Genomic DNA, 21,153 nt, shown 5'->3' with positions numbered 1-21,153 from the left:
AAGGCCGCTACGTGTTCGTAGGGGTCCTTAGTTCCATCATATCTTGGCAAATCGGGTACTCGGAAGCCGGGTTCCACCACTTGAACCAGGATGTCGTTGCTAAAGGGTGAATTTTTGTTGTGCGCAACTATTTCTCCTCATTTTTTGAGTTCATCTATCTGTCTGTTAAGGTTCTCGATCTGCCTTCCCACACTTTCTACCTCCGCTCTCGAGATTACCGGTTCCCTTCTCTTCGCACGACTATGACTGCTAGAGCCAGCGTCGGATGACGCTGGTCGTTTACTGCGATGCTCCTGTCCGCCCTGTATTCTTGACTCTCGGGGCGGCTCCACATTTTCGAACAGTTGCCTCCTCGCTGTCTCCTTGACCAGGGGGGTCGCAGTTCTTCTTTCATATTCCACGATTGCTTTTCGACTAGCTTCCTCTATCATTTTCTGTAACTCATCGGGGGTTAGTTGGATGGTTGCTCCCACCCCTTTCCTTGGTGTCTCTTCTTCTCCGGCGTTTCTCCTTGACAAACCTTCCATTATGCTAAGGAATTCTCAGATGTTCCCACAGACGGCGCCAACTGATCCGGGTCGAAAAATGCGATCTCGTGATTCGATCTCCACTCGAAGCGCCTATTCGTCCAAGACCAGATTTTGGGTTCCCTGAGAATGAAAACACGAACTGTGAGCTCGTCGGGCACGTCCCCGACAATGACCCTCCGACGCTCAAGTTAGTTTGGTCGAATGAAATTGGTTCGATCTAGGAGTTCGGTCTCAATTAAAGCGTATCAGTTACCTCATTTATGGCGTGTCGGGGTCTATTTATAACATACAGTTGTACGGTAAGTACTGGGCCACGTGGCCTTATCTCGTTGGTGTACGTCCCGATCGAACGGTGGTGAATGTCCGGGTTACCAGTCGGTGTACGCGATCCGGGTCGGGTCCCATGCGACCCGCCTGTTACAATATTCGCGGATCCTGACCTCAAAATGACTGTAATGCCCTTAATGAGGGGTGTTTTGGTCCTTTTGCAGGTATGATATTTGAGTACTCATCAATACACAAATTACACAATAAATATATTATACTTATTGTATAATTAATTTATATTCGATGCATCCAATTCAATTCAAATTGTAATTTCCAATTACGTATAAGGATGCATTGGTTTGGATTGCCAAATAAGGCACCAAGCTAGTGGTAGATATTCTAGTGTATTTGGTGCATTGAACCAAGCCTTTAAATTAAATCGAGATAAGGCCGTAAATGATGGGCTTTGCCATGGGCGATATGGGCTCATATCCTCAAGCATTCTTCACACCATAAGGCCCATAATTTGAATCCATTAAGAAAAGCTAATCCACATTTAATGCATGAAATCCATGTCTTTTTCACTCAACCTCTCGCAATGTCTCAGTCCTCTTTTCCATTCTACTGTTTCTGGAAGCAGCTCCACTGCACCTTTTACAATTCCTTTATTGCAGACTTCTGAGGTTTGACCCAATATTAACTGTTACAACACAAGCATCCAAAACCTAGTTAACATCAAAACAACCTAAATAGGGGATAGGGGACGTACACATTTCACACGTCTGCAGTTTCTTGAGAACCCATTGAAAAAATAATAATTAGTAACCCTATTAAAACAGAGTGATTTATCGATAATTAAATAATTAATAACAATCCATGTACACAGCTGTCAATCACATGCAAATACCCTTAATTTCGCTAGCAAGTCCTTGTTAGATGGAAAACCTCGTGAAAATCTTACTAAATCAGTGATGAATAATTAACTTACACAAACCATCATTAATTGCTGATTAGGTAGCTAAAACTGGTGGTTATAATAGTCCAGGCCCACTTAATTAATCCCGTTTTAAGTCCACATACTGGGCTTGTGGTCAGAAAATGACGTACTTAACAGGCCCTTTAGGTTTTAGCCATACCACGACCACGACAATCACAACTAAGCACAGCTTCAAAGTCTGTAATAGGATAGCTTTCGGTTCTTACATCCATTTATGGAAAGAGTGTGAATTAGGATAAGTCGTAAAAGCGATTTCTCCATTTGGGAATATGGGAAAGGCGACTAATTAAGGTCATAATACTGTGTGTTCTTGCTCGGACTACATTACATGTGGCTAACACTTAAAGGATAACAAGTGGTGCTTTGCTAATGACACTTCCATGTCAAGGACGCTTTTTTAGACTCTAATTCTCTTTTAGTGAAATTTTTCCATGTTATTATTAGTTGTTATAATCCAGCTTTTTATGAGTTCTTGTTTGGATTATTATCGCTATCTCATTGATGATGTTTAAAAATTTTATTTTATTACAGTAATTTCATTAATTCTATACTGGGTTGAATTAAGTCAATACGTATATAATGATAATACTAATCGGACATTGACACACAATCAGATGGCAAAAGAGTCTGATTAAGACTACTAACTTACAGGTTCTGTAATGCCGTCTATGTGAATTTATACCTACATACATAAGATATTAACTGTTAGATCACACATGATATTATTGTCATGTATTAATCCAACAATTCACGAATTATGTATAGCATACTGACGCGTGCCTTCAATCAAGAAAACCTCCGTATTACTCTATATACAATAGAAAAAATCGACTACCTACACTTTATTGATCAGTTACTTAAAATACACATGATATCATTCTTTCTACTGCTATACTATATATGTATACTTCCCTCAAGGACAAGAGTGCATACAAGATTTAAAACAGTAGTTCAGATTAGATTAATTAACCTTAATTTAGGTAAGAAATTAAATTCTTTTAAATGATCCTAGAATAGAATTCTTTTGATGAAACTTTTGTGGGAAGTGTGCAGCTCTCTGCAGTGGTAAAAATAGAGATTGATGAACGAGACGAGTGGTGGATGGATGGATATTAATAATTATCCAAGTTAGGAATGAGTCATGTAAGGGTTGATGAACTGTTAATAGGTTAAGCCTAGACAAGAGATGATAAAGCAGTACAAGTGATTTTGTCCCTTCCTGTCTTAATTTCCTCTGTAGACTTTTGTTGTGTGGATAAGAATCAAGAGCGAGCTCATAACAAGTCGGTCGTGTAGTGCTTAAACCTAACTCCATCGATGGCTCTGCTCTTTCCTTGCTTTAATCATCATCAATATTAATTATTCATGCCCTCCCTAATTCTCTATTTCTTCAAACTGCTCTTAGATATATATATATATATATATATATATACGTGGTAAAAACACCATCATTACTACCCATCATTGTTTTTTTCTATGTGATCACTACGTTGTCATTTCCTACCTCATTAATTCATCACTCTACAGTCTGGTCCCAATGATATATCAATTATATGTAAATACTTACATTTACTACATTTATATTTACGAGGTATGTAATTCACGTTTACTATCACTAATTTATAATATTAATTGCTGCTGAATTGATAGGCTTGAATTCGAAACAAGAATTTTAAATATAACTTCATAATAAAAGAATTCAAAATTTATCACTATTCAATAAAATATAATTCGAATTTTTGTTTTTTCTCCTCACTCATAAGACATATTCAAATTCAAACCCAAAACCTCTCAAAAGAGATTTTGAAACTCAGACCACCAGATTGTCCCTTAATGACAAAACAAAATTTTCATGTTTAAAATTGAAGAATTTCAAAGATTTTGTGACTAGGATTGGTCGAACCAAACGTATCATGTATTGATTACTTTTCTTGAACTATACACTAATCATACAATAATTAAACTATATTTGCCATATAATCATTTCAAATTTGACCAAATATGATTTAGATTAACATTTCCTTAGAAATTTATGACCCTAAACTATCTATAGTATTCTGTCGAATTTAAGTATTGAATAATTTTCGCTAGGATTTTTAGTATTTTTTAATGCGTAATAATGTGAAGGTTAAGTGTTCATATATACTACCTTTTATTAAATTAAAAGAAAATTATTTCTTTAGTCCTTTAACTTTATCTGCTATTAATTTTAGTCCTTTAGATTTATTTATTTTAATTTTAGTCCAATAACTTTCAAAATTACTTAATTTTGGCCCAATTTCTGAAAATTTTACCCTTATACAACTTTTCAAGCAATTTTAGTCCATATATATCCATTTATTTTGCATCTTGTAGCTAATGCTAGCATAAAATGGTATAAAAATCTAGATTTATTAAAAAAATACTTATTTATATATTACACTTATAGCATTGGGATAGATTATTAGCCTTTATCATAAAAAAGGCAAAAGAGTCCTAAATTACGCTAAAAGACCAAATCTACGCAAAATTGATAGATTAAGGACTAAATATAATATTGTCAAAGGCAAAGGACCAAAATGAATTCAAATCAAAGTTATAGGACAAAAATTTTCTTTTTTCCTTAACTTAATATCAACTTATCTAAACGGACACGATCAAATTCATTGCATTATCTAATAAATTTTCAAATGTCAAAAGAATAATCCTGCATATATGCAGATTATTAGTAGAAAAAATAAATATTAAAAAAAATTGTCAATATAATGCCGTAATCTATAGATTACATGTCTGTGAAATTCTACAAGATTGCTTGGAGAGAAAATATTTAAAGAGGCTACATATATATATATATATATACATACATACTATGCGGATGCGGCAGTAGTGGTTGAATGCAATGTACTTAGTTTATTCTTGAAAGAAATGAAGACCAATCACAACGCAGAAAACAGTTAACAGGTCAGCAGTTTCTACATATAGAAAGTCGTTTGTCTGGGCATGTTTACCACGTCTTGTCACGACACTACTGAAATAAAACTTGATTTGGGTACTCCGTCTTTCGATTTCGGTCAAACCTTTTGCTTTCTTTAGTAATACTTTAATAACAATTTCTCCACATTCACACTTACATTACCCTTTCTCATGATCTTTTTATCCATGTTGCTATATATTATTTTGACATTAAGTATTTAAGATTTGATTTAGATGATTCTTTTTTCTTTTTTTAAATTTATTTTTGAATAATCCGTTATCATTAATTATAAATCAAAATATTTGGCTTTACAGGATCTACGTGTTGGAAGGATGTGATTTCTGATCAGTCCTACAGAGCTATTAAGTCAACCCTATTTAATTAATATTTGATGCACGGCACAAGAGGAGGAGTTGTTGTTTTTATTTATTTTTTTTCAATCATGAAATTGGAAAATTCTCGATTTTTTGGTTGTTTATACTAAAGTTGACTACTGTTTTGGAGTCGATTGTCAAGTGAAATGAGAGTGTATATAATCATGCAGTTGTTTTAAATTAATTGAGGAAGCTCCATTATTTATATTGTTGTCCCAAAGATAATTATTTTTTTCCTTGATTCTTAAGCCGCTTTTGCGTATAGAAAGCGTAAAGGTTTTTCTATGTAGTCGCGATGACCACATGAATTCTTTATTATATGTTGACTCCAGAGATAAATTATAATTAAATGGAATTCACCCTAATTACATGTAAAATAACATGAAAAATAAGTGTATATATATATATACTTAGACTATATATAATCAAATTTTGGCTAAATATTGTTACTAAGAAATGGAATTCAGGGATTAATAATTAATTGGAGAAGCAGAAGCGGGAGCGTGAAGAAAAGCTTTTAATTTATGAGTACTAACATTTTTTCCCTTTTTCTTAATTTCTGGAAAATCTTAATTGTTTTACCACAATGTCAAGACTTAGACATTTAATTCAGTCAATTAGTCGTACGTTGTTCTTCGATTTGACATATATAAATGGACCTGTGGTCATTAACTCTTGGTAATTAATCACATCACTCTAATTCATATCGCATTCAGCATGAGATGTGAATATTTTTTCGTTATTTTTCTTATTCAATTAGAGGATGGACTCAAGTTTATTTTTATTCTTATTTTATTTCTTTTTTTTAAAAAAAAAGACCCTTTATTTTTCTCATTTCTTATTTTTCTTATTCATTTGTTTCGAAAGTAGTAAATACATTATTACATCGACCAATTTATGCAAATAAACTGACGTAAAGTGAGACAAAGACATTCAAATTCATAACCTCTAATTTATTCGTAAACTCTAACTTTAAATTACTAAACAAAGACATTATTAATGAAATCATTAATTATTATTCATAGCAATTCACTTAATTTAATCATTGGCTGGTAATACACATATACACGTATCAGCCAGCATTATTTTGTCCCAAATTACATTTGTCGACATATGAAAATATCTGGGGCCGAATTTTCATGTTATGTCGATTCCCATCATTAAATTTTGATGTTTATATTAATTATATATGTATTATATAAATTATGTATATATATATTACGTGAAATGCACATGAAAGCACGTATTTGTAGTTATAGATCGACTTGTGATATATTATAAAGAATATATAAAAGAATATCTTGCAGCAATGCACACTATCAGAAAAGAAAAAAAGATTGATATAGTTAATATATGTAAATATTTATTTATTTATGTTTTTATGTATGTCCCCTTCTGACTATTATATATTATAATTCTAACATTCTTTTTTCATGTAATTTTTTTCCATTTTTGATCTTTATATTTTCCCATATTATTTAAGTTACGTACGAATATACTTTTAGCATTTCTTTTTTCTTAATAAAAAAATAATAATAAGTTCAGTTGTGTTTTTATTCGCGGTAAATGAATCGAGTCAAGCTGCACATCACATTTCAAACTTGTTTGATTCATTACTGAGCTGAAAAATATGTATTTTGAGCTTGATTTGATTATTGATTGAATTAAACTAAAACAAGTATTAAGTGAATCAAACAAGTCGGGGTTGAACTTAAAAACTTCTCAAAAAAAGAAAAAGAAAAAAAATTCAAATTTAGTATGTAAATTTAACGAGCCATGTTTGAAAGAACTTTAATCAATCAATTTTAATCAAGTATCGAGTAAATTAATTTATTTTTTTAATACTATATATATTTCTCCAATATCGCTCAATATAAAGTAATTAATTAACTCAAACCAGTATATAATGTATTCTTGACTCGTGAAGGTTCACAAACCGTGTTTTTAATGCATGGATGCATACATTTAATTGTGGTTAAGCTATTAGATTAAGACCCTAATTACAAATGACAAGACAAATTAAGTTAGGTGAAAACCTCAATTAGTATCTATCTCTATCTCATTTAACTCGTAAAAAAGAAGTCTTTTACACAATCTATCTATAAATTGGGCACCAAACTCCATTATTTTCTTCGAATATCTACCATAACTCTTCTCTCTCTCTCTCTCTCTCTCACACACACACACACAAACGCACACACTCTTTCTCTCTCCAGCAGGATGGATAAGAAACCATGCAAATCTCAAGATGTTGAAGTGAGGAAAGGGCCATGGACTATGGAAGAAGATCTGATTCTCATGAACTACATTGCTAATCATGGAGAAGGCGTCTGGAATTCTCTAGCTCGATCTGCCGGTACTCACTTCTTACTTCATTTATATATTTATTTATATACGTATATATATCGCCATCTTCTTCTACTCTCTCCCCCCCCCCCCCATACATAGAGAGAAAAACCCTAGTGAAAGAAAAAGAAAACCCTAATATCTGATGAACACCTTTTTATTTGTGGGTATTTTGATGTAGGGCTCAAACGCACTGGAAAAAGCTGCCGTCTACGGTGGCTGAATTACCTCCGGCCGGACGTTAGGAGGGGAAATATCACGCCAGAGGAGCAGCTTTTGATCATGGAGCTGCATGCTAAGTGGGGTAACAGGTAAGTCATGTTTTCATGTGTGGTACGTACGTAGGGTTTTAATTCTTACATAGCATTAACCCATTTGAAGCCAAAAAAGTAACAAAAACAGCAAAAAGAGAAAACCCTTGAAAAAGAAAAAGGGGGAAGGTTGGTTCTCATCCAAGAGTTTGATCCTAGCTCGGTGTCATTCTCATTGTCTTACAATTTGAGCTCGTGGATATCGTGTTCTTGATGCATATAAGAGTAAGTACGTACTATCTAGATTTGGAGAGAGATAGAGTCTATTCATCATGGCTAACAAAAATTTCTCCCATCAATTTGTTTCTTCCCAATTTTAGTATCTATAAAACAAGTACACATATATATATATATGTATATATATGAATGGATCTATATAAGTTTTTCTATAGAACCAATTATTAATTTCATACAAATTCTAAAACAATATAAGACATGCACATACACACACATATATATATATAATTATTTTTCTTCAACGAAATTATACATCGTAGATCGGAGAGTAGTTTCTTCTTCTTCTTCCTTTCTTTTTTTTTTTTTTTTTGTTTTTTTTGGTATAAAAGAAGTGGGGGCACGGTTGGCCGATTGACGGTAGATCTATGGTTGTTACTAGTGTACGTATAATTAGTGTTAATTAAGGTATGTATGAAAAAGAAAAATAGAAAAGGTAGTGGAACAAGAACACGTTGTGAAACGAGGAGGAGCAAAAGGATAGAATTTTTCCATATTTGGGAGAACCCTTTTGCAATAGGTCACATGTTAAGAACTCCAATGAGTTTGAAAAGAGGCGCTCCCAATTGCTGGCTACTTATGTTGAAGTAGACAGCTGCCCATATTGTTTTGGTCTTTTCAGGACAATTTACACCACCCCTATTAAACCCTTATTCTATTTATTTAATTATTTTCATCCATCTAATTAACTATATACAAACAATTAAAAAATAAAATTCATGATGGAGTAATTAAATAAAAAAACATATAATATTGTGGATGGTTACTCATTTTTTCATATGTTAGTCTATTTTTATATAGAAAAGCACAAGGATGAATTAAATTAATTAAATATATATATATATATATATATATACACACACGCACGCATAGCATCCAAGGACAGAATTCCCATGACGTTTGATTTTATCCCTTTGAATATATATGCTTCATCACATATAATTAATTAATTATCTTTTTAATAGAGACAATGGATTGAGGGATAAATAACCACATGCCTATATATATGATTATTATTTGGAATGCATGCATTATATATACATATAAATATAAATTTGAAAATCAACCCTTAATTCCACCTCAAAAGTTTAGTGTATATATGTCTAATTTAATTAATTAACAATGTAACACACACACACACACACACACACACACATATATATATATATATATATATTGCATAAAGGAAATATATCATTTTAATTAAATTATTTTCATATGAAAAACTTATGTATTTTAATAATATTAATTATGTTCATTTTTTTGGGAATTTCATGAAAAATTTATCAAACCTCGGTACATTTTTGATTGAGAGGACGATAGAGAGACGATGGAGAAGCCATATTGATGGAGCTAGAGATGATGCCATCTTTTCCTCTTCCAAACAGAACACTATCCAAACACTGGATTTTGTTGGATCTATGGCATTTGTGTAAGTATCAAAGTGATAGTGAGGGGGTGCACTGCATATAGTAGTAGTTGTCAGTGCTGAGAGGGGCTTTCAATAAGAGCTCGTGTTTCCTTTAAATAAATTTTGGGAGTAACGACTACTTTAAATTTGAACCGTAGAACATGCGCTGCCAAGCACGTTTTTCCACCACCAAATAAACGTGTCTCAACTGTTCATCCATGTACGTACTCATTCAAAACATTGCAGCATTGCGTCCATTCATACCATTTTGATGATGCACCTAATTATGAGCTCAATATTTTTTACAACTATTAAATATTAGTATTATTATACAATTAGTGAATTAATTCAAATTTTATTTGATATTTAGTTATATATGGATGGGAATATTGCAGGTGGTCGAAAATCGCGAAGCATCTGCCTGGAAGAACAGATAATGAGATCAAGAATTACTGGAGGACTCGAATCCAAAAGCATATAAAGCAAGCTGAAAACTTCACAGGCCAACCTGCGGATCATCATCATCATCACACCAATGATCAAGCCAGCACCAGCCAACTCTCCAGTTGCGGACCTGCGGATCATGCAGTTGAATCTTACTCTCCCCCATCCTTTAATCCCAATATGGAAGCTTTTCAAGGCCCTTTCCCCACTGAATCAAATGACAACTTTTGGAGCATGGAGGACCTTTGGTCCATGCAGTTACTCAATTAATGGAGAAGACAAAATAATAATAATAATAATAATAGTAGTAGTAGTATACTTTCACGCGTCGTCAACTCCAAGCCCTAGCTAGTATCGTTCGATGTCCGTATATATATATATACATATATATTATATGAATTAATTAATTAGTTCATATATCTCTACGTACTACTTCAATTTCTAGTCCTTCAATTAAGTATTAGTTCACATGTAATATGGTGGTTAGGTATATATGAATTCCGTATGTTTATACACTAAACCTACAATTATCTTGTGATATTAATATCTCGAAATTTAATCATGTTGATTGATGTGATATAAGTATTATCTGATCACAACCATTATCGATCTTTAAAGACAATAATATAAAGTATACATTATACAAAAATTTTATTCCTTTCGACACTAATTAATTATATAAAAACTTCGTGTCCAATCAAAATGCATACTTCATATATATATATAATACATGGTCTATCGAACTTTAAATAATCAGCTACGCATATATAGGAAGAATCGAACTTTAAATAATTAGTTACGCATATATAGGAAGGAAAAAATGATTAGTTGATTGTCTTAATCTAATAATTCATTGCTTACTCACATGTCTATATATCGACGAAATCTCAAGCACTTTGCTTGCTAACTTATTAACTTGTTTATGTGACAGTGACTTTATCATCATCAGCCGACTAATCATATAAAACTACTGTCTTAACCTCAAATTTGAAAGACGTCGTCGTCTTTCCTGATTCATTCGTATCTTTCACACACACATCATTGAGGACGAAAAGGTTATAATATGCCTCATCCCCACCCTGTCTTCTAGGGTTTTCTTCCCCCACACGATTAATGTGTATGTGTGTACGCAATTCATGTACATACATGCATGGAGTACTTATAACTGCATCATGCATATATATGCACCTAAAGAATTGCACATGCACATAGATGTATATATATATAGATATATTGCAAATGGGTGAAGTGGATGGCAACTCACTAAGATAGATGCAGCAAACAAATACCGAACTGAGACGAGGATGAATAGGCACGTGGAAAAGTTGTGTAGCTATTTTTGGCAAGATTGAATATTTGCTTTCTATATAGAACTAAATTTGTGATTGGCGATGCCAATTTGAAGTTGGACTCGTGCCTAACTCCTAACTCCCTCTTTCGGAATTCTCCAAACCCCCCAACCCCACCTTCACGATTAATTTATTATTTAAAACATCTTATAAGTTTATATATAAGATATCATATCTTATTTTAAAAATAAATTTATTAAATATTTGGGTAAAATAAAATTACGGAGTTTATGAGATGTTAGTGATGACAATTTTATAATTAATTCAAATGAATTTGTTAAGATTTTAAGAATAAATAAGTCACTCCCTACTCTTTTTTTTTAAAAAAAAAAAAACTTATAAGCTCTAAACATTTTATTTTTAAAATTTGAGATATTTTCCTATAAAATTTATCAATCACTCTGTAGCATCTTATACTCTGAAACATGTTATAATATTCTCGCAAAATTAAATTTATAAAATAGTGAATATCTTTATAACGTGAAACTTTTAAAAATTTTAAAAAATAAGTAATCATTTATCGGCAAAATATTCTCACAAATTATTCTTCCAAGGAAAAAAAGAAAAAACTCTCTTGAGAAATTGGAGCCACTTGTTTATTCTTTCCTCACATGTTTGAAGTGGAAAATTGGTGGTGACGACAAAGGGATAGCACGTGAAGGATAAACAATAATCACATGGCGGGTCGGCAATGCCAAAAACAACACTCTCTCTCTCTCTCTATTGCAAATTTCCCATCACGTTATAAATGGGTTTATAAAACTATAAGAAATAAAAAGACAAAATGGATCAAAATTCAACTTCAGGCCCATATAAGAATGGGCCATCTATAATGTTTGGGCTCCTTATTGGGCCGAGAACGACCTTTCACGGACCATAATGGTAAATGTTAAGAGTTGTGGACTTGGGTGTTGGTAGTGCATGTGATACAAAGTCCTGGGTTCAAAATTTAAATCCAATTGGTTCTAAGTTGGCTGATAATTGAAGAAAAATAGTGTGTATTTCACTATAGTACTAAATTTGTTCACCACGTAGTTACAAGATTAAATGCGTCCATCTTATTTTAATTAGGCTCTGTTAACTTTATGATACGAGTTAGTTGAATGACAATATAAAAAAAAAAAAAAATCATGTATTAATTAGATTATATTTACTTAGGTTGTTCGGACCTCCATAATGCAAAGTAAACACCTTATTTTGGTGTATTGAGCTGCTTATATAATTTAATAATAGAAAATACACAAGGCCTTAAAAGTATGTGAAAAAAGAAAGAAATATAATTTAAATTCTGAAGTTAGGAAAAAGGATAATAATATCCAAAGCAAAAGGGTATGGGTGGTAGATATGAAAAGGGTAATCCAGAATTTGGACGCACGCAGACGCAGCCTAAGTCTGCATCTGCATGAGTGACATACAAACATATATATCTCTCTCATCCCCTTCCCACTCTCACACTATTCAATACAAATCACATTTCTTTTCAACCTTTATCCAAATACTCCACAAACCCCACCCATCCTTCATCATCATCATCATCATTCATATTTCAATTCAAATATACATTTCCTAATCAAATTCTTTTAATTTTAATAATTGGGCTAAAAGAGAACCTTCAAATTTATACCTAATGCTATGAGTAGTACATAATTTTATTATATTGCACGCAATATCTAAAATATTTATTTAATAATATTGTCGTAGAATGAATGAATGAATTTATTAATTTTGATATGCTGTAAGAAATTATTAATGAGATATTGCTTAAGGCCCGCAATCTTGTCGAGTACCACGAACGATAGATGTTGTTATTTGGATGTATTTGTTAATATTTAAATATATTGAATGATGTAATTAATAATATATTATATATTTTTAATGAAAAGATGTGTTGTAAGAAGTTGGATTACTACAATGTGTAATAATGTTATTTGCTATAACTAAAAATTAATAAAATTGAGAATTTGTCGGGGGAGGATAAAATAGGATTGAGAATTAATGGTCCCTATTTTAATTTATATATTTCCTTTGGAAAAAATATTTTAATTAAAAAATAATAATAATGAAAGTGGTAGTTATTTTGGTCAGAGGGTGAAGTCTGCGGGCGGGGGAGGTGGCTCAACTCTCAAGGAAGGTAGAAATTCTATACTGTTTTTTCTCTTCTGCTTCTGGAGGGAGAAACTCAACGCCCATAATTCATTCTTAATCTCATTACTGCTTCTATTCTATATTCAAAAAGGGGGCGAATCGGGGGAGGCAGTGTTTGGGCAGCAAATGGGGAGAGCGTTTGTTTATGTGATTGTTGGAGGAGGAGTCGCAGCTGGCTACGCCGCCCATGAATTTGTCAAGAGAGGCGTTTCTCAGGGTGAACTTTGCATCATCTCTGAAGAGCCTGTAACTCTCTCTCTCTCTCTCTATATATATATATATGTATATATATATATGTGTGTGTGTGTGTGTGTTATTTGTATTTATCTGCACATGTAATTATGTGTTGTTGTATCTGTATAGTTTGCGGCTCTTGGAGTCGCTATTAGTCAATTGTTTCCTTTCCTCGGTGTATTTGTTGCCAATGGTTTTGCGGTGGTTGGACTTTTTGTTTGTAAAATCGGCTTCAATTATGGTTTGCGATAGTCCTGTTTACGCGCATAGAATCCGGGGCTCGTATCAACTGGAATTTGGAGATACAATTTGAATTTGAGTCTGATGTCAGTTCTGGAAAAGCTTAGACGAGTGCAGAATAACATTGAGTAGTGTAATTTTTATTTTAGCCGCTTCAGGGATTTTATGTTTTGGAGGAATTTTTCCAGCCTTTGTTTTGATTGCCAAAATTTACAGTTGTGGTTTGGATGATCCAGGTCAACCCCTTGTTATTTTGAGAACCATTTAATTACTTCCCTTAATTAAATTTACAGAGATGTGCAGATATATTACATTATCACTTATGGTTATCGATTTGAAACACTTAGTATGCTTTTCAGATACTGGTGTAGTTTTGTTATGAGGTTAGACAAGGGTTTGGCTAATGATACAATGCTATTTATACATGTTAAAGGGTCTGTCTGGATTTGTTATTCAAAATAGTTTGGTACAGTGTTCATGGTGGCATGCCTTCTGCAGGTTGCACCTTATGAAAGGCCTGCATTAAGCAAAGGTTATTTACTTCCGGAAGGTATTATCCCTCAGCTTTCCTAGATCAGCAGTGTTTGCAAACTTATTTCATGTGAACATGCTTCTTAACACCCTTTGTACTGGCATCTATACTAGAATTATCTTGCCACCTTGAGTTTGACCAGCCGTCTCCTTAAGATTGACTTCACTGTTTTCTTATATTTGTATTGCCATTATTAATTGAAATATATTGTAGTGACCACTAACACGTGCTCTATTATCTATGTTTACCTTGTCCCATGGGCAGAATGTGAATTGTGTGCATAATACTTGTAAAAATGAATGTCTTGATGGCAATTTTGTGAACGCACAAGAATCATAAATGATAAGTGACATGTAGAATCAGTATGTCATTATGCCCCTCCAAATTATAAACTCATATTGCCTATTAATATATTTGATTTTGCAAAAATCAAATGCTGCTTCATGAGAGAGTTATTTCCTTAAGTCTTGCAATAAAAAATTCTTCCTCATTCCACTTAAGCATCGATATGTTTCAGTTTTAAGAATTTGAACAGTTCTAATTGATCCCTTTTTTCAGGTACATGTGCATTCCCTTTGTCCTGCTCTATGTCTGTTATGTGCATGCAAAGTTATTATCATCCCTCATTTACTGTTTGCGTGAGAATGAGGATATCCTCATCTATTTGATTTACTTTTTGTCTTTTATTCCATGCAGCTCCTGCACGCCTCCCTTCATTTCACTGTTGTGTGGGTACCAATGAGGAAAGGTTGGCTCCAAAATGGTACAAAGAACATGGTAATTATCTGTTAGCAAAATAGCAATTGTTATAGTATTTTTTATTTGGATAATTAGCAGCTTCTTAGACGGCTGAGCATATTGGATAGCAAGTGTATAACCTGCTTATTGAAGAAGGCACTTGTAAGTTATTTAAACAAAATACTATTTGAAATGAGATTAGTTTGGTTTTTGTTGGGGTATTTTCATCTTTCAGATTCTTGTATTCAGTTGATTGGTTTCCTTTTTAAGTCAATGGAAATAATTCAAAACTTGATAGAAAACAAGCATCGGTTGAAGGAAGATCTTGGTTTAAACGTGCTACTTCAATCAATGACTACAATACTTATCCAGTAAATGAACTGGGTTCCCCTCCTTTCCCCAGGACATGTGTTCTTCTATAAATTACTGGGGATTTGCTGCGTACCATCTTATTTCAAATTTTAATAAACTGATACAGAAACTATTTCCTTCCATTACTATTCTCTTATTTCGCTTCTGATGTATATTAGAGATTGTATTAGTTGCAGGATATCATATTTAGAATTCAGTATTACTTACACATAAATTTGGTTTCTTCAGGTATCGAATTGATTCTCGGAACTCGAGTTAAGTCTGCAGATGTGAGGCGGAAGACATTGCTAACTGCAACAGGAGAAACCATAAGCTACAAATATCTCATTGTTGCAACCGGGGCTCGGGTATTGAAGCTCATCTTTTTCCATGTTCTGATATTCTTATGCTTGTTAAGCAGTTTATCTTATTTGTCTTCACAAATAATTTCTGGAGTTTATTTTTCTTCTAAAAACCAAAAAAACACAAACAAAAAATCATTGGCGTATTTTGCTTTTTGAGCCTCATTTTATTCTACCAGAATGCCCTTGATGCTCAGCCAAGGATTGGTGAATGTTAGTTTTTCTGTGTGGGGAGCAGCAAAATCTCTCCCTAAGTCAAAGTGGTCTTGGGATGGTCCAAGAGCCATAAGAATAGTATACATATCCTTTATAGATTCTGAATTTGTGGTTGGAACTAGTATATGCTCTTATTGTTGTCTGCTATGCAATTTCAGTCAATTTTTAGTGTATGAAAATGCACAAGTTATCCTTGAGTTAGTGGTGTGGTTGGCGTGGACCAAGTTCAACTTTGAAGTCCAAGTTTGATTGCATAAGGCCTGGCCAAGTTGACATAATAAAAAGACCAAAGTATCCAAGTTTATGATTGATTTTGTGGCACATCATTATAGGCCTTGAAGCTTGAAGAGTTTGGAGTAAATGGATCAGATGCAGCTAATGTGTGTTATTTACGAGATTTGGCTGATGCAGACAGACTTGTGAGTGTGATGCAATCTTGTACTGGTGGAAATGCTGTTGTGATTGGTGGTGGCTACATAGGAATGGAATGTGCAGCATCTTTGGTGATAAACAAATTAAATGTTACCATGGTATTCCCAGAGGCACATTGCAGTAAGTTATTTCCTTATATGCCTAAAATTTCCATTTCCAAGGTTTACTTTTTCTTAATTGATCAAACTGTTTGAAGTATGATATGATAGAATAAATTTGGGTAAAGAGTATTATGGTTTTGCTATTCCTCCCACCCTTTGTTTGTCCTTACACTTGTACTCACCATTTTCAAGGAAAACACTTGTCTTCATTAGTCAGCATGCTATTCTAAGTAACCTTCCTTCCCAAGTCCTATAGTCCTTTTGGTTTCTGCAGTGGCCCGATTATTTACCCCCAAGATTGCTAGTTATTATGAAGAATTTTATCAGTCCAAAGGAGTGAAGTTTATCAAAGGAACTGTGCTGGCATCATTTGATTTTAACGCTGATGGGAAGGTAAACACTTTCATCTCTTTGACTGTTTGTTTATGTTTTCATTTGAGTTTTCAGTTTTCCAAACAGTTATTAAAGTGAAGACATGTTTACATGTACTTATTGGAAATATATTGATTTGGCACCACAGTTCAATATAAAACACAATCTCATTAACTTCAAACATATTCTCATTTCCTTCGTGTTGCTGCACTGCGGTTAATGAATGATGGTTCTAAAGAGTATAATCACTTACCAAAAGGTTATGAACCCAATTATAAACACTTCCAGATAAACTACGACTATGAGCTGGCTAATGCAACTTTAGGAACAATCTCAAAGATATCCATACCATTCAGATTGAAAATTAATCCATACTGATATGTGTTTCTAATTATTGCTGTTGAACTTTATTGTTCTTTAGCTAATATTTGGCCTGCAAATGCTACTATCATTTAGATTGACCAACTTTCCGTACAGGTGACTGCAGTAAATCTTAGAGATGGGAGCAAGCTTCCAGCAGATATGGTTGTGATTGGGATTGGGATTCGTCCTAACACAAGTCTGTTTGAAGGTCAACTAACCATGGAGAAGGGAGGAATCAAAGTTAACGGCAAAATGCAATCAAGCAACAGTTCTGTCTATGCAATTGGTGATGTTGCCGCTTTTCCAGTCAAGGTCGTTGGAGAAACACGCAGACTTGAGCATGTTGACTCTGCACGAAAGTCTGCAAGGCATGCAGTTGCTGCAATCAAGGAACCTGAAAAGTCAGGTGAATTTGACTACCTGCCCTTCTTTTACTCCAGAGTCTTCACATTGTCGTGGCAGTTCTATGGGGACAATGCAGGGGAAGTCGTCCATTTTGGAGATTTCTCTGGAAATACGTTTGGGGCTTACTGGATACACAAGGGCCAACTTGTTGGGTCTTTCCTTGAGGGTGGAACTAAAGAACAGTATGAGGCCATAGCCCAGGCTACAAGGCTTAAACCAAAAGTTGAAGATTTGGCCGAGCTTGAGAGGCAGGGCGTGGAATTTGCATTGTCGGTGAGCGAGAAAGCTCCCTCTCCGCGGCCAACTGAGGTTGGTGGTGGTTCTGGCATGATACTGGAGAAACCATTATATGCCTGGCATGCAGCTGCTGGAGTTATTGTTGCTGCATCAGTGGCAGCCTTTGCCTATTGGTATGGCAGAAGACGAAGAAGGTGGTGACATGTTATGGCATCTTCAAGGAAGCTTCATATTTATGATTGTACGATGCAATACCAATGTTGTAGCATTTTAGGGTAATGAGACTTGAAACTCTTTCCATAACACAATAATTTACTTTTAAGGCAGAAGTAGACTCCCAAGTATTTATTGTTCTCGGATTTAAATTTATCAAACACAATTCATGGTGTATATACTGAAGTCCTACTCTACATTCAATTATCTGAAATAAAATCACGTTCCAAGGGCTAACTCATATAATTCGTTTTCTGCTCATAGTTTGACATATCAATGGTTGTCAGAGGGCTTGTGAATTCAGCACAAACACTTGTACGGCTCTGCTGTGAGCATGTTTTGTGTAATTTAGTACGTGATAAACCAATAGCATAAAGCAGGGCATTTGGTCTAGTGGTATGATTCTCGCTTTGGGTGCGAGAGGTCCCGAGTTCGATTCTCGGAATGCCCCTTTTTCCTTCTTTTCCTTGTGTTATCCATCTCCTATCAATTACCAAACCTAACCTAATCTCATCAATTATTCTATAATCTTTAAAGTTTTGAGTGCAAACAATATTAATGGGCTGGGCTAGGCCCAATTCCTTAAAACTCAGAAATCAGCCCAGATTTCCAGGCCCAGTCCCTTTTCATTTTATTTTGAATCAAACTTTCAAGGGCATTTGTGTGAATGGACAAGACAGACTTCGAACAGTGCCTCTAGTATTCACATCACAATTCATCCCTCAACCCTTATCCTATCTTCTTCTTTTTCATCACTGCTCTCATCTCTCTCTAATACGCAATGGCTTCAGCGTTGTCCTCCGTCGCTCTACGCTCTCCCTCTTTCCCTACACCCTCAACCGCTTATTCTTCCCACCCCTCCGTTACATTTCCCAAACAATCCCTCGATTTTCCCCTCAAAAACAGCACCACTCTACTTCGCCGCCGCGCCACCTCCATCCGCCCTCTCGCTGCCGTCGACGCCCCTGAAAAAGTCGTCGAGCTTGGGGACCAGATCTCAAACCTAACCCTTGCTGATGCGCAGAAGCTCGTTGAGTACCTCCAAGACAAGCTCGGCGTCTCCGCCGCGTCCTTCGCCCCCGTTGCTGCCGTAGCTGCGGCGCCTGCGGCAGGCGAGGCGCCCGCAGCCGTTGAGGAGAAGACGGAGTTTGATGTTGTGATCGAGGATGTTCCTAGCAATGCTAGAATTGCCACCATTAAGGTGGTTAGGGCTTTGACCAACTTAGCTTTGAAGGAAGCGAAGGAATTGATTGAAGGATTACCGAAGAAATTTAAGGAGGCAGTGTCGAAAGAGGAAGCTGAGGAGGCGAAGAAGCAGCTGGAAGAGGCCGGCGCCAAGATCGCCATTGTTTAGTGTGGCTGCTCAGTTAATGAAAAACAATTGAGAAAGGAATTGGACGTATGTTTTGTCGATTTATTTTTTTAGTTGAGTTAAAATATATGTAGATGGAGTGATTGTGGATTCGTATTTAATTTCAACCCAACTTTCTCTTCCATTTCCAATTGCATAACTATAACTCCAACATCTATAAATTCTTATTTTAAGTTATACCAAAGGAAATATAATTATACTCGGATATATAGGACTGATCATATCAAATTTATACAATAACCAGTTGAAACTCATGGATTCCAATTCCTGCGTTTAAATGTTTATTTTGTTTAATCTCAGGTTATTATGATGTGTATTTAATTTAAATTTATTATAATATTAGTTGACTATACTATGAATTTATTGAATATAAAAATCACAGGGGTAAATATTTAAACATAAATAAATAGTAAATGATAATTTGAGTAGAATTATACAAATTAATATTAAATAAAATATGTATCTGTTGGCACTAAATGAATTCGTTCCTTTTTGTTGTAAAAAATCTAGAAAAAAACAAAAGTAATTAAACTATAAAATAAAATTTTTTAATATACTGATTGAATGGTAATTTATAATAAAAATGGTTTATATAAAATATAAAGAGATAAATATTGAAACAGTAATAAAAACTAAATCATTATTTGAATAGAGTTATACAAAAAAATATTAAATGAATATATTAAAAAATACAAAGGGACAAATATTTAAATAGGAATAAAGAATGACTGATAATAGTAAATGGAATATGTACCTATTAGCACTAAATGAATCTATTCCTTTTATTTCAAAATAAAAACAAAACAGATAAAAAATCTTGACAAAAAAATAAAAAAAATATATAAAGAAAAAATTTAATGGATGAAACTATAATATATAAAAAATAATTTATAATAAATACAAAGAGATAAATATTAAACCAGTAGAATTACAGAAATAAAATTATTTATTTTTATAGAAAAAATATAAAATGTGAAAGAGAATAACAAAATTAAATTATAAAGTAAAAGTTTAAAGAATGTAAATAGTACATTTAAACTGATGTATAAAAGATACCAAAATATAGAAATTTAAATAGAAATATAGATATACATATGAAGTGGTGTATCAAAAATTTAACTTAATTTAGTCAAACTTCGTTCTGTTAGATAATATATTTTGATAAAAGAAAATTAAGAAACATAAATAAAAAAAAATGGATATAAAAGTCTAGTATTGAGAGGCTGCCACGTTGAACTATTTTCTTACCCGCCCTCGCAGCTTCATACACCAAACGTGAACCGACAACCGGCCTGCACCTTTCAACTTTCCAATCTCTCATTCACTCTCCATCTCTGGAACACTCCTCCTACTCGCCCCCTTCCATCCCCACATGCGATAGTGTTGCAAATCCACGCGAGACCCGGCGAGTATGCGTATAGCTCCTACTCTGGAGAGTATATGGCACACTTTTAACCATTTCAAATCGCAGAGTACGAAACGTCACCGCCCGGAAAAAAGCTCTTCTCACTCTCAGCTCCACATTTATTTTTGGTAATTATTATTATTATTATCTTTGTTTCTTTGGAAATAAAATAAATAAACACACTGTCCATTGCAGCTCCAAATCAAACCCTAATTTTTG

General features: G+C 33.9%; 3 protein-coding genes and 1 non-coding gene across 5 annotated transcripts; all 4 read left to right on the top strand.

Moving 5' to 3' along the window:
* The first annotated feature begins 7,243 nt into the window (after positions 1 to 7,243).
* On the top strand, positions 7,244 to 10,270 carry LOC105177337 (MYB-like transcription factor EOBII). Its single transcript, XM_088884395.1, has 3 exons — positions 7,244 to 7,477; positions 7,649 to 7,778; positions 9,819 to 10,270. The coding sequence occupies exons 1-3, from the start codon at positions 7,342 to 7,344 to the stop codon at positions 10,135 to 10,137; spliced, it is 585 nt and encodes a 194-aa protein (XP_088740521.1). The 5' UTR covers positions 7,244 to 7,341; the 3' UTR covers positions 10,138 to 10,270.
* Positions 10,271 to 13,211: 2,941 nt separating this feature from the next.
* Positions 13,212 to 18,394, top strand: MDAR4 (monodehydroascorbate reductase 4). Of its 2 annotated transcripts, XM_011100157.3 has the most exons (8): positions 13,212 to 13,347; positions 13,453 to 13,607; positions 14,334 to 14,385; positions 15,064 to 15,144; positions 15,706 to 15,824; positions 16,367 to 16,586; positions 16,842 to 16,960; positions 17,417 to 18,394. In XM_011100157.3, the coding sequence occupies exons 2-8, from the start codon at positions 13,488 to 13,490 to the stop codon at positions 18,143 to 18,145; spliced, it is 1,440 nt and encodes a 479-aa protein (XP_011098459.1). In that variant the 5' UTR covers positions 13,212 to 13,347; positions 13,453 to 13,487; the 3' UTR covers positions 18,146 to 18,394. The 2 variants fall into 2 exon arrangements, with proteins under 2 accessions (XP_011098459.1, XP_088741484.1); XM_088885358.1 differs by lacking the exon at positions 13,212 to 13,347 and having other exon boundaries at positions 13,368 to 13,607.
* A 142-nt stretch (positions 18,395 to 18,536) lies between these two features.
* TRNAP-UGG (transfer RNA proline (anticodon UGG)) lies at positions 18,537 to 18,608 on the top strand. The gene has a single exon. It is a non-coding gene; the product is annotated as a tRNA-Pro (tRNA).
* Positions 18,609 to 18,836: 228 nt separating this feature from the next.
* LOC105177338 (large ribosomal subunit protein bL12c) lies at positions 18,837 to 19,653 on the top strand. Its single transcript, XM_011100461.2, has one exon. The coding sequence runs from the start codon at positions 18,939 to 18,941 to the stop codon at positions 19,509 to 19,511; it is 573 nt and encodes a 190-aa protein (XP_011098763.2). The 5' UTR covers positions 18,837 to 18,938; the 3' UTR covers positions 19,512 to 19,653.
* The last annotated feature ends 1,500 nt before the right edge of the window (positions 19,654 to 21,153 follow it).

Source organism: Sesamum indicum, linkage group LG9, assembly GCF_026168435.1.
Source record: "Sesamum indicum cultivar Baizhima isolate 11 linkage group LG9, ASM2616843v1, whole genome shotgun sequence".
NCBI classification, from domain to species: Eukaryota; Viridiplantae; Streptophyta; class Magnoliopsida; order Lamiales; family Pedaliaceae; genus Sesamum; species Sesamum indicum.
The sequence above is the reverse complement of the archived record's forward strand: the minus strand, read 5'-3'. Positions and strand labels throughout refer to the sequence as shown.